Source organism: Oryzias melastigma, linkage group LG19, assembly GCF_002922805.2.
Source record: "Oryzias melastigma strain HK-1 linkage group LG19, ASM292280v2, whole genome shotgun sequence".
In the NCBI taxonomy this organism is placed as follows: domain Eukaryota; kingdom Metazoa; phylum Chordata; class Actinopteri; order Beloniformes; family Adrianichthyidae; genus Oryzias; species Oryzias melastigma.
The window spans coordinates 19,864,758-19,881,608 of NC_050530.1; the positions used below are offsets into that span (position 1 = coordinate 19,864,758).

Consider the following 16,851-nt stretch of genomic DNA (forward strand, 5'->3'; position numbering starts at 1 on the left):
AAGAAGTTTAATGAAGATGAGTTTGCCACCCAACTATGTGCAGCCTGAAGCCAGTAATAAAAGGCTGGTCATGCTGGATTAAACTGTGCAGTCAGTCGCAACAAAACAAACACACATAGTCAGTAATTCCTTTGGTAAATTCCTCAGCAATCCTAGACAGGCTAACCCATCTGTCATGGGAGGAAAAGGTTCAGGATTAGTGTCTGTGTGTGTATGTGTGAGACACAGAGCAGGTGAAGACAAAAGCCGTTCAGAGTCGACCAGTCTTCCAACCGGCTGTCTCATTAATGAAGTGGAAGACTGATTAGCCCAGATAGTCCTTTAGCTAATAGACCAAATACAACACTCTGCTACAACATACAAACACTTCTACGGGTGATTAAACTGAAAGGATGCTTTATATTCATAGAGATAGCACACTTCACAAACACGCTCTTCTTGGGTAAATCGAACAGACTTCTAATCTGACATTAGACCAGATGGGCTGTCCCTACTTTAAAGGTATGAGGATGGGGGGTGTCTGGAAAAGAGAAGACCAGGAAGCTGTGTGTGGTTAGCCTAGCGCCACTAATTCAATGCGGCAGTAAGCAGCTAGCTTAGCTCTATACAAAGTTAAATATGGCAGTCACCTCCCAGAAGCATCTAATCCTGAAAGTATAAACAAACAAATTGTAAAAATTTGTAGCTATTTCCAGTTCAGCAATCTACTCCACTTATGTGCAATGCCTCAAGCTATAATTATTGTTTACCAAGAAACTGCACTCGCCATAAAAAATCCAACAAGCTGCTTTACTTCTTTCCCCACTTTACCAATAAAAACAAATAACAGTGATAAAATTTATAATTTCTGTGTTATTTTTGGAGAAAATAACATCTGATACTGTTTTGCGGAATATTAAAAAGATCTATGAATAGATGAATGGATGGGTGGGTGGATGGATGATGGTTTGACGAGCTGATGGATGGTGGTTGGGTGAATTAATGGGTGGATGGATGGATGGGTGGATGGATGATGGTTTGATGGATGGATGGATGGATGGATGGATAATGGTTCGACGGATGGATGGGTGGATGGATGATGGTTCGACGGATGGATGGATGATGGTTTGACAAGCTGATGGATGGATGGATAAATGGATGAATAAATGAATGGATTAATAGGCGGATGGATGATAGTTTGACAAGCTGATGGATGGATGGATGGATGGATGATGGTTTGATGGATGGATGGATGGATGATGGTTTGATGGATGGATGGATGGTTTGACAGATGCATGAATGGATGATAGTTTGACAAGCTGATGGATGGATGGATAAATGGATGAATAAATGAATGGATTAATAAGCAGATGGATGGATAGATGAAAAACAGAAGTTATCTAACAATTAAATGAACAAATGTAAGTTCTTCCCCCCAGAAAGTCCACATTAATCCCCATACATACATGTTCATATGATTGATATCACATACCTAAACACGCCAAGATAAACTAAAGCTGCTTTAAAAAGTGTGTCCCGATGCCGTGTAGAACAAAACATGTCTTGCAGATGTATTAGTTCCCACATTATCTTAGCTAATGCTACCATAGACATTTAATAAAAATGACCCATAATCCTGTAGGTGGCAATATGACTACTGAGAATGTCTACCTCATTTGCTGTTGTCCCTGATGTAGTTTATATCCTGATGTAGCCTCCAACAGGATAGACTGTGTATTTGTGACTGGTTGAAACACTGAAAAAGCTCAATGAGTCTATAAAGCACATCTCATGCTGCATTAAATGCACTGCACGAATGCCTCTCTCTTTTTTAGCGACGGGCAGTGGCAAATGGATGGCAATTTAAGAACAAATAGTGAACCTTTAGAACTGCTGCTCAAATCCAATCTGGTTGAAAATGTGGCTGAATTTAACTTCTGTGCACCTAAGAAAAACAGCAGAGCAAACAGTGCAAAAACTCAGTCGAGAGCTCTGCTGTTGTAAGTATGGATCTAGTCACTTGCAGAAAGATTTACCATTATATTGAGGTGTGGGTTGAAGCAACACTGATGCCATCGTCTGTTTATTGTCTTCACATAATGTAAAACTTCACAGTCAACATTTAAACTATAACCAGTGAATGGACAGAGATCCATTTTAAATATCTACTAGATGAAGACTTTCAACCAAAAATTAAATATGCCCAGCATGACCTGGACTAAAGACATGACTCCAGTCACATAAGCCAAAATGCCACCGCGCAGTAACCTGTCAGTTTTTTAGCTAAATGCTAAATTACAACAACATTCTGATAACATCTGTTCTAGATTTTTCAGACTTCTTTTCCCCCAAACTGTCATTGTCAATGTCTTTAGGCAAAACAACAAACACAGCTGATGAATAATATATGGACTGAAGCACTGACACAGTCAAATGTGAATGTGAGACCCAGTTTTCATCCAGAGGAGAAGGTGGAGATGGATGTTCAAATACATCAAGCATCTGTTCAAACACAGAGGCCAAAATGTCCCTTTGAAAGCCTTTGAAGAAGCTTCAGTGTGTAAAGTTGAAGAGGTGTGACCAGTGACCACAAGTCATTGTGTGAGACCACTGTGAACATCTGTGCCTCCGACACAAACGCTACATGCAGCAGCTAAGTAAAAGGCATCTGTAGGTCCACTCATTTCCAGTGAGCAGCCCACCTGATGTCAGCACAGACTAGACACAGGCTGATTAAAGAAGAAACCGCCCATCTCAGCTCCTTGTCTATCAAACTCAGAGCAGCAGAAAATCCCGTTGGGACGCTGCATGTCTGTTTCTGCACCTCCCTGCAAGCTTTGACATAAGATCTGTGCACAACCAGCCTCACCCGAACTGAAAATGTGTTGTTTAAGGAATCATGGTTGATTTGATGCATGAAAACAATCTTTAACCAGTTATTTAAAATTCAGGATTATAGACCGAGTGTTAACACTAAGCTAAAGCACAAAATACAAACTGTAAAAGCTATTTCTGTATTCACTGGTCAGTGGGTCAGAATCAGGAGAGTGCTGATTTATTTAAAAAATCACCTGAATTAACTGAGTTAATAAGGGAAGAGTCCTCTATTGGATAATAACTGCAGGGAGGATTGAGAGTGGAAACATGGTTTTCCACCTGAAAGGATACCGTCAGTAGCAGCATAGTCCGTAAACATGTCAGAAATAAATCAGATCAAAGAATCATGTCTGCCAAAAGTGATTCCAGCTGTAGATTCTTTTCTACTCTAGAGACTCAGGAAAAGGGAAATGGCTTTTAAAACATGTCATTCCATTCTATCCAATTCTACAAAATAGTATGAGGTAATTTCATTCAAATCAAAATACACATTATTTTCCAATCTAAATTTGTTGTAACTCATTTCCTAACATTATTCATTATTCAGTAATCGGTTGCCCACCATTTTGTCTGCAGTCGTTGATACTCATTCAAGTCAATGGGGTTGGGTTGTTGAGTGACCCAATTTTTTGGCCCTGGGACCCAGTTGTATATTTAATGCAGTTAAAAGTGAGGTTGTGTCTGAATTCCCCCTTAACCACTATATTGTGCATTCGCCATTTTCTAGTGTTTCTAATTCCAAAATCGAGTGCAATTGAAATTTCCCAGACGTCTGCAAAAAACTACCTTCCACTGATGCTCACTAGATTAGCGAATATAGACCACATTGCATTGCAGTAGAACAATTTTGAACAACAAAACATGTTTAAATTTAATTTTTGAATAAGGGGTAGGGGGGGAATTCTGACACAACCTGATCTCAGCCACAAGAGGGGCCAAATTCTGAAACCTAATTCTTAAGTCTCATCATACTTATTGCCAGTTTCTCCATAGTGTTCCTATCTGGGTCTTCTGGACCCATATTCTCAGTATACGAGATTCTTGGCCCATGGTCCCCAACTTCACCATCTTACATTTTCTGGGCCCAATTTCTCAGTATGCCAGTTTTGTGGTCCTGAGTCTTTAACCTCACTTTTTACAAACATCTAGAGGATCTTTTGACCTCCATTTCCAAGTGTTCCTAGAGGGTCTCCGGTGTTCTTGGTAATGTTTGGTGATTCTCCTGGACTCCATTTTCCAGTGTTTAGGGGGTATCCTGGATGACATTCCCCAGTGTTCATTGGGTCTTCTAGACTCCATTTCACAATATTTGTTGCTTCGCCATTTCGGTATCAGAACGGCGTATCAGGAAATAGGTTAGACACCCTTGTGAATTATACGCAGGTTTCAGGGACGTAAAATGTTCTGGGATTTGCAGCGCAACCAAACTTTAATATGTTGTTCAGGGGACAGGTATGAGCTGGGGGACCCAGTTCGGCTCTGATCGGACTTCGACCGTGGAAACTGGTTAACCACTAGGAGCTAAACCACCAAACTCACAACTAGTCACTGGAGGATGCTTATAACCAAACACCATGAGTTTCATGATGATTGATGTTCAGGGGCCTCTTCACTCTGGGCCCTATGAAAACTGGGCAAGAATTGGAAAATTAGGTGTTAAAGTAAGATGAGTAGTGAGAGAATTTGGACACAGTTACTGTAAGTAGTTACAGCCTTAGGGGCAGGAAGGATCAACTGCTGCATCAGTGGTACTATGGATCTGAAGAAGCCTTTGAATGAAGACTGTTAAATTATTGTTAAGATGATGATCAAAGTTATGTTTTTTTTTATCTTCATCAGCATCGTTTTTTTGAACATTCAGCTCTAGAGGTAGGTTCAATCATTTCACTGTTGTGTCTCCAATCCAGGCGGTAATCCAGGTTAACACTAATGTATTTATACTGTACTACCATTAATACCACTTCTCTCAGGATATAATTGACATGTTGTTTTTTTTCTAAAATCCACATTTATCTTTTTTGTGAGATAATATTTTTGATGCCCTAAAGTAGTCAAACAGTGTCTGTTCTCTGCACATGGTGATTAAATCAGATTTAAGGTTCTCATTGTCATGTTGAAGATAGAGTTCAATCCCAAACTTGGGAGATATGAACTACTACTAGTTCCAAAACCTAATCTTAATGCCTGCTTTGACATGAGCTGCATACACTCTGCTCATGAGCCATGAGCCATTGATTGTTTGTTGTCAAACAAACCTTAACTCTAAGTTCTGTAAAAGACTACTGAGATGTCGACAGGCTGAGGAAGGAGTCTTCCTGTGGTGTCATGTTCTTGGGAATGCTCACTGTTCCGTTTGGAGATGATACCAGGCCTCGCTCCAAAAAAAGGTTTAGCTGAACATCACCTTGAAGCTGTACTATCCTGTCTGGATCAGTTAAACGTGGCAATGCACTTGGAGCAGACACCTGTTGACCTTTGGAACAGGGCTTAAAGAGAATTTGGCAGCTGGTTAGCAGCACCTGAAGGCACCGCAAGCTCAAAACAAGATTCAACAGCAACTACAGTTAAAGCAACATTTGTCCTCGGAGCAGTCACTTACTCATCTAGCATTTTCTTTACAAAGGGAAACCTAAAGACGATGTAAGGGTTACTCCTCCAAATGCAAATGTCTTTACTTTAAAGTCCCACTGTGATCATCTTTTGATCTCTTGAAAAAGTGATCCCAGTGGTCTTTTAGTTATGATTGCGCTGATTTTAGCCAAAATAAAAAAATCTGTGTTGTTTTCTAGGAGATAGTTTTTAGTTGATTAGAAAGTCGCCTTCCTCTTTATACATGTGCTCCATCAACAGAAAAATGCTACAAGAACACCATTTTCATTGGAGTGGCTCTTTAAATGGAGCATATAAAGATTTGTAAAACCAAGCAAAACTTGTTTTTAAAATGGAAATTTGAAAATAAATGATTATTGATTTAAATAAAATTAAGTCTAAACCCAGTTGGTTCAGGAGTTTGGCACTGATGCTTAGTCCACTATTAGACAGAACTTCAATCGTTTTCATCTCTGGTGGTGTTCCAGATCCAGAATATCCTTACAGAAAACTGAAAAAAATAAAATAAAATGGACTAATACTGATTCTTCTCAGATCACTATCATGAATTCCAAACTACTCTAACAGGAAGACACAAAACAAAAAATAAGTAAAAGGGAGTCAATTAAAACGCTGAAATATAAAAAGATCAATCAGGATCGGCTTATGTTTGGACTGGTTGGTTCTTAAACTCATCAAAGGGGGTCAGTGCAAACCAATCGATCGGGCTTCACTGATGAGGTTCAGTAAGCTGAAGGCGGGGAGACGGAGTGAGACTGCGAGTTGCAAATTTACATGACAAACAACCACATCACTCTGCACAGGTCATGATGTGACTGCAGCTCCAGGACTACCACACCTTTGACAACCACTTAAACTGGTATTTGAGAAATGCACAAACTCCTGTCAAGCAAAATGAAATTTAAGCTCATAATAAATCTAATGTAAATTTTAGTAAAACGTTCACCTAAACCACACAAGATCATAAATCCCATCAAATGATGTAAGAACCAATGAAAGTCAATAGGAAAACCTTTGACTTTATCAGCCTCTTGTGCAGAAGTGAAGTTCAGGACCTTCTCTTCTATATAAAACATATATCACTGAAACTAAACATCTCGTACTTTTTGGTATTAGTGCTGAAAGTTGTTCACCTTTTAGCACATCCTGTCAGATGTCGCCGTAGCGGATCAGCTTTCACTGATCAGCCCATTTGGTTTGGTTTTACGCCGGACGTCCTTCCTGACACAACACTGTATTTTATCCGGGCTGGGGACCGGCACAGGTGTGAAGGGTCTTGTCTGCACCCCCTAGGAAGCAAACCATAGTTTCTTGTACACCAGACTGCCAACAGCCTACTGAGAAATCCAGCCGCTACTACAAATTTGACAAGTAGGCTTCCTCTGTGAGAGGATCAAGCTCCTATTTTGCTAAATTTGAAACAAATCCGTGAGGACTACAGGTTGCAGTTCTTATATGGTTTCCGAAAGTAGAAATTTTCTAGAAAGAAGGACATCAAAGATAATCGTTCCAGTCTGCCAAAGAACAGACTTCAAAGTTCTGTTGCTGGTTTATAAAGCTTTGAATGGTTTAGCACCAAAATACATGATTGACCTTCTGGCCCAGAATGTAGCAGTCAGACCTCTCCGGTCATCTGGATCTGGTCTTTTGTCAGATCCACAAGTCAGAACTAATCATGGAGAAGCTGCATTCAGCTTCTATGCTTCACAGATCTGGAACAGACTTCCAGAAAATCTTAGATCAGCTGAAATAGTTTATTTAAAGACACTTGTTCTCAGCTGCATTTCATTTGTTTTTAAAAGTTTACATCCACACTCTTACTTTAAGCTCCATTTAAATTCATTTCATTTAAACTTTCCTTGAATTTGTCATTTTAATGATCACTTTTTAAAAATATTTATTTTAATATTTTCTGTAAAATACTTTGAATTGTCTTTGTAGACAAAATGTGCGATACAAATAAACTTGCCCTGCCTTGCCTTGTGAGTCTATGGTGAGGATTAACCTTCAAACTCTAACCCTTTAAGCCCCAAGAGCCGGAGTAATGTGCCTAAAGGAGAATGTGTTTTATGGTGCAGGGTTTAGTCCATACTACTCAGAACCTACACATCAACTACATGCATGTGTGACGCTCTTACTGTATGCAGGAATTTGTTTACTTTGGTAATGTCATTTTTTTTAGGTTGATAACCAGGTTAAAAGTTGTTCCTGCTGTCTTCTTTTCACAATAAAGATGTAAAAACATTTATGAATAAAACTCAAGGATTATCTCTGGTAAAGTTATATAAAGTCTGGTATCAAAAAATCATGTTTTATTTTATTTTTATGACAGCTGTGCTCAGTTTATATGTTTGTATCAGCTGTTTCGATGTAGTTTTATTGCTTATTTCAGCTCAAATATCCACATATTTTTTATGATTGGGAGCTCATAGTTGGTTTTGTCCCAGATAATCACCATTTTTGGAAAATTGTTAAGTAGGATGGAGCAAATTATCCCGTTCCAGGCTTTCTTTTTGTTGTTAGAGACCAACTCCAACATCTTTTGATCCAAGCCTTCCTAGGATTATGCTGTTTTTAGCCTAAATCTAAAAACCTATGTCATTTTCCAGGACATAGCTTCTGCAGAGCGGCAGGAGGTCATTAGAAATTCACCTCTGAGACTAGGACTGTTGGTGCTGAGAAACCCCGCCCCCCTGGAGATATCCAGCCATACAGTTTTGAGCTCAGATGTACAACAGAGCATTAGGGACACCCAAAAAAATATATAATTATATTATGAGTTTTTTCTCGTAAATTTTCGACTCTTAATCTCGTTAATTTAGCCTTTGACTCTTAAAGTCATAAATATACAGCTTTATTCTCGTGATTTAACAGTTAAGACCTTTTTCTCATAAATTTACAAGATTTAAAGTCGCAATTAAAATTAATGTTGTTTGGATACTAGTCCTAATACTGCGTCGTACAGGTGAAGAAAACAAAGACGTACATTGATCTAGTCGTCTACAAGTGGATGTATCAGAATGGAGCGGAGCACAAATTTTCCACGCCACAAATAGGATCTTTTTTAAACTCAATTTTTCAATCTGCTCCTGATTCACATTGAGCTAAATAAAGAAATACTCAGAATTTTAAGCTTGATTTTCTTTAAAAATGTCCTACATCATGAGAAAATGCCCCACGAATAGATTAGAAACACAATTTTCATTGGAGTGGGTCTCTAAGAATCCAAAAGGTCCAATCACAGATGACCTCTGACCCCTACACATAAAGCTCAATGCTCCTCTGTATAACCCTGACCTGTGAACAAACCAGGACTTCCTACACCGACCTCCAGCTCTGCTTTAACCACACAATGCAAAACCAGAATCTTTTTTTTATATCCTCTGCTCCTGCATAGTGTGTAACAGTCTTATTTTTCTGACGGCTGCAGCTTTGTTCCACCTAGATGAAGGCACAAAGCAGATAGCGGCACACAGTGAGGCAAAGCTGAGGCCCTAACTTTCTCCAAGTCAGGATAAAAGCCTACTATCATCTGCAACAATGGTTCTGTACAGAGAGCGCGCTCGTGGCCTGATGTGGAATCTATGCAGATAAGGAGCTGGGAAAGAATGTTCCCTAAAACCCACGAGGCGACACGCGAGAGCTGCACAGGGGGCTGCGTTCAGGAGATTAGCTGCTGTTGTGATGCAGTTTGAATCCACTTAGCTTGTATCTAAGCAGGAGTCTGTCTGTGTGTGGTGGTTCCAGAGACTTTTTAGGATGTCAAACTCAAAAAAAAACAACACAAATTTTCTAAAAACATAAAAATATTCAGATTTTTTTTACAATTAAAGGTCCCCAATCATAAAGATAGCATAAGGAGTCTAATGAAAACGCTAAAAGTTTCTGTTTTTGCTTTGTACTCACTGGTTTTGTTGCACTTGACTTTGGAGAGCAGCTTGTGAGCCAGAAGAAGATCTCCGTTCTTCACTGCCACGAGCAGGTCCTGCTCCTTCCCCATCGCTGCAGACCGACAGGAGATGAGGCTCCTTGCTCAGAGTCTCAGGAAGCGTTTGTGATAAACGGGCAGCTGCTGAACCCCGGCCATGAGTGATGCTGTGAACGAGGACCCGGCTGCAGCTACAGGAACGAGGAGACGCGCACAGTGGATGAAGAAGTTCTCCTCCTGTTGGTGGAGCTGAGCTCCATTCTCTTTGACAGCTGTGCAACTGTTAAATGGAGGGAGCTCCGTTTCTTGAAGGACTGTGTGCACTTTTAGTCTATAAGTCCTTCCTGCTGCAATGATCTGAAAGACAGACACACAAGATTCAGTTTGAGAACTTCCCAACATTTTTATGAAACTCGAAAAAAAACTTTTTTATAAAGAGAACATTTTAAGACACTTAAAGTCCCACTGATCATCTTATGATCTATTTTTAAAGTGTTTCCAATTATGATTATGTTGTTATTAGCCAAAAAAAACAGTCATTCCAGGACATAGTTTCTGCAGAGTGGCAGGAGTTTATTAGAAATTTACCCACTGAGTTGTGGGCGGGACTGTTGGTGCGGAGCAACCCGCCCCCCCAGAGCTATCCAGCTGTACCGTTTTGAGCTCAGACACAACGCAGTATTAGGGCCATAAAAAATATACATATATTTGTTTTTTTTTTTCTCGTAAATTTACGACTTTTAATCTCATCAATTTAGCCTTTGACTTTTTAAGTCATAAATATACCACTTTATTCTCATGATTTACGACTTTCCCTCCCGTCAGTGAGAGCTTAAATCTGTGAGCTTGTGGCTCATGCAGTATATTTTCAATATCACAAATAAACATGTTTAATTTTGCTTTTGATTTACCACGATTTGAATAAAAAAACACTCAGAGACTTAATTTTCTTCATGTAAGTCCTTTTCATTGGAGTGAGTCTTTAAGTAACCCTATGCTCATCAACAGTGCAACAGGTGGTCTGCACATAAGAGCAGAAACATGAGCATGAATGAGTCTCAGCCCACGCCATCTCCATCCTGACTCCATCTCCTGCTTCCTGTGTGGTCTTAAGATTGGCAGAGCGAGCTGAATTAAAATTCACTTTCAAAACTCGTTTATGAAATCCATGTCTAGATATTCCAACAAGACTTCTTCCTGTATTCCTAAGGCACAAAACTACTTCTCTAATAAAGTAACTCCTTCATAATGCAAGGTCCATCCTTGTTGAACAGAGTTAATATGATCATTTACAGTTTTTTTCAAAAAAAATTTAAATCTTAAAGACCTTCTCAGATGAATTGAAGCATTTTTTTTCATGGAGAACATATATATTTCTTTGTTCAAATTAGGAATCACTGAGTACCACACAATACGATGCAATAACAGATTCTGTGATAATTGGTAAAAATAACCTCTAATAACTAAAATTATATAGAAGAACATATATTTTTTAGGAAAATATATCCCCTTTTATTTTTTAGTTTGAACACAATCATAATAAACAACTTGTGTCTTATTTTGTGCAACAAATAATACACTTTAGTGCAAATCAGTAATACTATGTCTTTGAAAAGCATTGACACCAATTGACTTAGGATTATCTGTAAAATTCAGTGTCAACAATAGTAAAGATGAACATCAGTGCCACTACTGAGTGCAAAATTGTTGTAAACAAAAGAACAAAAATTAAATAATTCAAGTAGCTGCTGGACCCATTGGTGCTCACGACAGCCAGTCTTGCAACCTGCACCCCCTATCTACCTCCAAATGAACATCTCACCAAAGGATGACGAATATAAAGTTTTACACCTTCTTCAAACAAAAATAAAAGATTGATACTTGAAACTAACTCCACTGAAAAGGTCCAGCTGCCAATGCTCATGCATCAACTTGCAGACAAATAGATCCATGAATCACGCACGATAGACACTTCTATCACGATCTGTATTGTCAAATCGCCCAGCACTAGCTGTGATAATGAACTATTGAGCTCCTTTTACTGAAGCTTTACTTTTGCTCATATTTTAGGTTATTATTTATTGTCAATTTTTGAAATCTTAAAGAAAAAGATTTAACAAATTTGCTTTGTTTTTTGTGTTGAATTATTTTATTTCTTGATTTCTCTGTATTTTTTTCTAATTCCTTGTGACAGTTTATTTTAATTATTATTTTTAGGAACAGGCTTTCAGCTTTAAAGAGAGGAGGACGCAAACGTTAAATGGGCTTCAATAAAATCTGTTATATGAGAAAAGTCTAAAAAGCTCATCTTCTGAGTGATGCTGACTAGAAAGCTCAGCTCTCTAAGAATTGGCTTTTGTAAACATCAGAAACATTAGAAATATTGTCACTTGGTGTAGACCAGGGGTCTCTCTCCATGGTGGCTCCTTCGTCAAACATAAAATAAGTCATGGAGACTGCTGACCTAGCCATGTCGACCGTCAGAGTCAGCTGCTCCCTGCTAGTGACTGCATAACCAAAACTACCTAAAGAAAACAAATAAACAAAGCCTGCAAACTAAAACTACCAAGATCCAACCACAAACTAAAATAACAAAACCCAGCAATGTAAGACTGCTTAGGACAAAGAGGGGAAAAAGAACAAAAAATGAATAAAAGAAAAATAAAATAGATTTTTTTTAATATAAGGATTACTGTTGCGGCAAAATCTGAGTTCAGGGTCGCTGTAGGCTAAACTCCGGCTTCCTTTGTCCGGCGCGCGTTCCAACAAAACAACTCCAAAGCGTCTGTCTGCTGCGAAGTGTTTATTGTCTTTATCTGCAGGTTTCCAGTCCATACAGTCCAAATGAAAAACAAAAAAACGAACAATCCAGCTGTGACAGACTTTTTATAGCCAAGTTAACGCGGTCGACAAATTATATGACCACAGCCAGGGGTTCACCCCACTTCCTCATCCATGCATAATCCCCAGGTGACAAGTGAGCACCTTCCACAACTCTGACGCGTGCACCGACAGTGGCACGCCCACAACCAGGCTGATGCCGCTAAGCTACACCTGTGTCACCACATTATGGCTCTTACAATTACTTAATTAGCATTTATGTAATTTATAATATTTAAATTTATAAATTTATGGCTGAGGTGCACATAGATGATAAACTAAGTAGGTTTTTACATCCCTGTTGACCTGAAGACGTCTTGTTTGGTCAACACTACCTCCAGAATGAACAGATTTAAAGTAAGACTTTAAAAAGTTTGATCTTTTATGAGTTAAAATCACATATTATCTTATGCTGCACAACATTGGTTACTAGCTGTTCGGAGTTGCATTGAGATGATCCTGTTTGGCACACAGCATCTTTTATTTTTTAAATAAGTTCTATGGGCTTTTGTCAACTATAAAAAAAAATAATAAATACAAATAAAATCAAGAGAGATGCTAGGTTCTTTTTACATTGTTGCTTTTGTTCGTGCCAAAAAATGACATAATTCATATTTATTATTTAAAAAAAGAAGGTCATGAATGAAAATCTAAATTTCTTAAAGACTAAAGTAAGACTATGCGGCTCCTTCTAGGTTTTGATCAGTAGAAAACGAGCCAAAATGGCTTTTTTTTACTGTTAATGGTTGCCGACCGCTGGTGTAGACAAACCTTTTTAACCCTGCAGTGTTTATTGGTGTCAATTGTTAATGCGATCAATGTAATTCCAGCAGATTCTGCTGCTTTTTTCTTTCAGAATCTGCTGGAATTACATTGATCTTGTTAACAATTAATAATATGTTAAAGATTTCTTGTTTAAGCATCACCAGCAACACCACATATGTTAAAGGGTTAAAGACGTTTTTTTTAAGTTTTTTTTCTGAACTGTTTGTTTTCTCCTGGTCAGGAAGTCTGCTCCCTCAGGAGCCTGGAACTAATCTGTTATTCTTCCCATTCTGGGAGTGACGTTCCAGTTGGTTGATAAGGACCTTAAGGAAGCTTCCACTCAGGCTGTCAGAGAAACATTCACAGATCCATGTGCTTTTGTTGTTGTTTCAGATCTTCCTCCAGCAGCAGAAGATGAGTTCTCCTTCTCCTGTCTGATTGTGACTCCTCCTCCTCCTCTTCATCCTCCTCCTCACCACCTGTGCGTGCAGAGCAGCTGGACTCTGCTGATCTGCTCCTCAGACCCTCTGGACCTGGACTGGTGTGGAGGGCAGCACATGCCCGCGCGCCCTTCTGCGCTGACAGATGATCTAAAACGAGCTGGGCGGGCAGCCTGCCAGCCAATAAACAAGGCCCGCGCGCCCCTGCAGCTCGTGCCACAATGTAAACCAGGACTCCACATTTGGTTGTGAGAGCCCCCCCACCCATGGAGAGTGGGAGTCCTGCGGTCACACAACACTATCAACTTCTTTTAGACCAGTGAAAACACGTCGCACCAAAGGATTAAGCTTATTAAAAACAAGTTAACCACCAAAAATAAACTTTTATTTAGAATTTAGAAATAAATTGCATTTTAAGCACCTTTATGGCAAGCTAAATTGAATTATTTAATTTATTTTTTAATTTGCATTTTTAAAGACATTTGTTACTTGTATTTAAAAAAATTTAATTATAATTTTCATTTATTACACTTTAAAAAAAAACTCGAGTATTTAGATGAACTTTCTGTCGACTTATTTGTTTCTTGCCCAACACTGTTCTGCCGAGAGCCGCGTGAATCTCTAAATAAAATCAGCTTTGATCTTTTCCGGGCGCATCTATTTTATCTACGTAGGGGTAAAACAGGACAGGCTTATTTATAATCTCGAAATTAAAGCGTTCAAGTAGCATTACTCGGTGATGCTTTACAATATTTCAGTCGAGTCAAAGTCGGCTCTTAAGATGAAATTTGGATTTTTCTGGGTAAAAATCCTCCCACGGTTAAACTCGTCACTTTCTACTGTTTGTGAATAAACACGGTAAAAAATAAAATAGAAATGAATTCCGTCAAGAATCAGAAAGAACGAGGCTTTTCGAAAAACACACTCACCTGATGTAGAAGACGAGCGCGAGCGTTTATTCCAACTACAGAGGCACGAGCGCCGCACGAGACCAGAGAGCCGACAACTACAGAACATGGTAACTTCCGGTTTCAGTTTTACAAAATAAAACACCTTACTCCAACAACAACTTAAATTTCCGTCATTGTTTCTATCTTTTAAAAAAAGACCCCAATCTTTTATGGAATGTAACATTTAAATTGTTAAACTATTTACCATCTTTTAGTGGGTCACTCTTACTCAGATACATTTGCCTTTTTTTCATTGTGATTTATTTTAAACATCAAGAAAGTCAAGTTGACTTCCAAAAAAGTAGTGTTTTTTTTTTCTTTAATTTATTGAAAAATTGAGTTCAATCATAAAAAATAATCACAGCTTATCTCTTCGTGATAACTTCATTGAATTATTAAAATATGAATTGACTAAAGTTATATATTTTGAATGATCTGAATTGTAACTGTCATAAATCATTTAAATTCTTGTTTGATGTTTGTTTTGGTTTTATTTGTATTGCATATTTGCACAATTGTGACTTGTAGCTGCTTAAAAACACAGAATGGACATTTTATATCGCAAAAGTTCAAGCTTCCTTGAATGCATGCTCATTTATTTTAATATTTTCTTGAATTCTGATAAAATACTAATTATTATTACTATAATTTCTGCTAAAAATGACTAAATAAAGTAAGTGTACTGTAGAAGACAGAAAGAGAAAAGTTAGTCTTTACAATATATAGTTTACATGGATGAAAATGTTTAATTATTTTTTTCAGAGCAGTACTATGATAGATTTCAAGTGATTAAGATTCTGAAGCAAATTAACATAAAAACTAAAATAAAAAAATGTGTATGTGTTTTACCATGTGTAGGATATTGATGAGTCAAATACAAAAATCAGGGGTGGTGTTGTAGCAACACCTGCTGGTTCAGTCGGTTGTAACATCTCTTTCCAGAGCAAATATTTAGATAAACCTGAAAAAAGATCAATCATAGTTTTAATTACTTTTTCTTAAACAGCCAAATATTTAATTTTATCAGTTTTAAAAATATATTGTAAAGCAAATTAAAAAAGTTTTACCCTTCATTTTTTACACTGTAATGTGTCCTAATACTCTCTCTTTGTAGGATAATTAAACATTTCCCAACTGGAAGAGTAAAGGCTCTTATTGTTTTCTTTCCTTTCTATGTTTTCCCTCTAAAAGTGAGGCAAAACATGAGATGTTAGCCTACTTATATTTTTTTATCCAAAGTGTCAGAAATCCATTCACCTTCTGAACCTGCTGAATCACTTTCAGTGGGTTGCTGGAGCCTATCCCAGCCACTGTTGAGCAAAGTTAAGGTTCATTCTGAACAGGTCACCAGTCTGTTGTAGGGCCACACACTCGCATAAGGACAGAGCAGCAGAGAGACTCAAGGAGGTTCTGTTGGTAGTTTCAAAAGCTGGCCAAACACCGAAGAACTGCAGACAAAAACTAAGTTGAACAATAGTTTGGCTTCACCTTTCATGTATAGTTTCAAAAACTAAAGACACTGGTAATGGTATGCTGTTTTAGCAGGTTGGAGTTTGATTCCCTACGGTATCCTGCAGGGTATTTGGACTTTTATACATGAAAAGTTGAACACTGCAACCAAAAAGTGTAAAAGCAAAAAGAGAAACTTTTTAAATAACTTCAACCTTTTGGAGTAAATAGAAACACTTGAATAGGTAAAGCGATCATAAGAAATGTTAGCATGACGCTAACATTGAAGCTAATGTGTATTTCTGTGAATGTAAATACTTTTTACATAAACATTGACATTTCTTCACACTCAGCTCTGCAGTATCATCATGTTAACAATCCATTCAATACATGACAAACGGTTAAAAGTGATCAATTGGTTTAGTTATAAATTGAGAAGCAAACACAGCTCCAAGCTCATCATCCCTTTCACCAGCTGTAACACTGAGGAGTCAGGAGGACCCACTTCTATCAAACAGGCTTTAATGTGGCTCAGACATGTGATACAACATTTATTAACCTTATACCAATGCTATATATTCTTATCACTTCCTCAACTCAATGAGGGCACACATTACACATCACACATTACATCACATACTCCTTTTTTACCAAGTTACAAAATTCTCTAAACAGCAGAGAATGAAGCTACGTTAACAGACGTAGGTGTGTTAAAACATGGTTACGCTCCCCTTCTCGAGGCCTTCTCTTGGGTTACCTTTTTTTCTTACCGTCATACATGCAAATTTGGCAGTGGGGATCTTATAAGCCTCTCCACCCCCCCATGACCTCCAGGAGAAGAGGCCCAGCCACAAGGACCTTGCCGATTTGCCCTAACTCAAGGGCTGGCTCCTGAGTAGGGTTCGTTGATAATGACCTGAAAGAGAAAACAAAAGTGAATCTTGCTGTTGCTGACATGGTGAACCGCTCTTAG

At 38.2% G+C, this 16,851-nt stretch overlaps 1 protein-coding gene across 2 annotated transcripts in view; it reads right to left on the reverse strand.

Moving 5' to 3' along the window:
• LOC112154520 (caskin-2) overlaps positions 1-14,502 on the reverse strand; it is an 80,822-nt gene extending 66,320 nt beyond the window's left edge. For both annotated transcript variants that reach the window (XM_024285526.2, XM_036217079.1), the window contains exons 1-2: positions 14,409-14,502; positions 9,373-9,751 (exon numbers count right to left, since the gene is read on the reverse strand). In XM_024285526.2, the coding sequence (XP_024141294.1) occupies positions 9,373-9,466 (94 nt within the window). In that variant the 5' untranslated portion in view covers positions 9,467-9,751; positions 14,409-14,502. The remainder of the gene's footprint in view (positions 1-9,372; positions 9,752-14,408) is intronic.
• Positions 14,503-16,851: the final 2,349 nt, after the last annotated feature.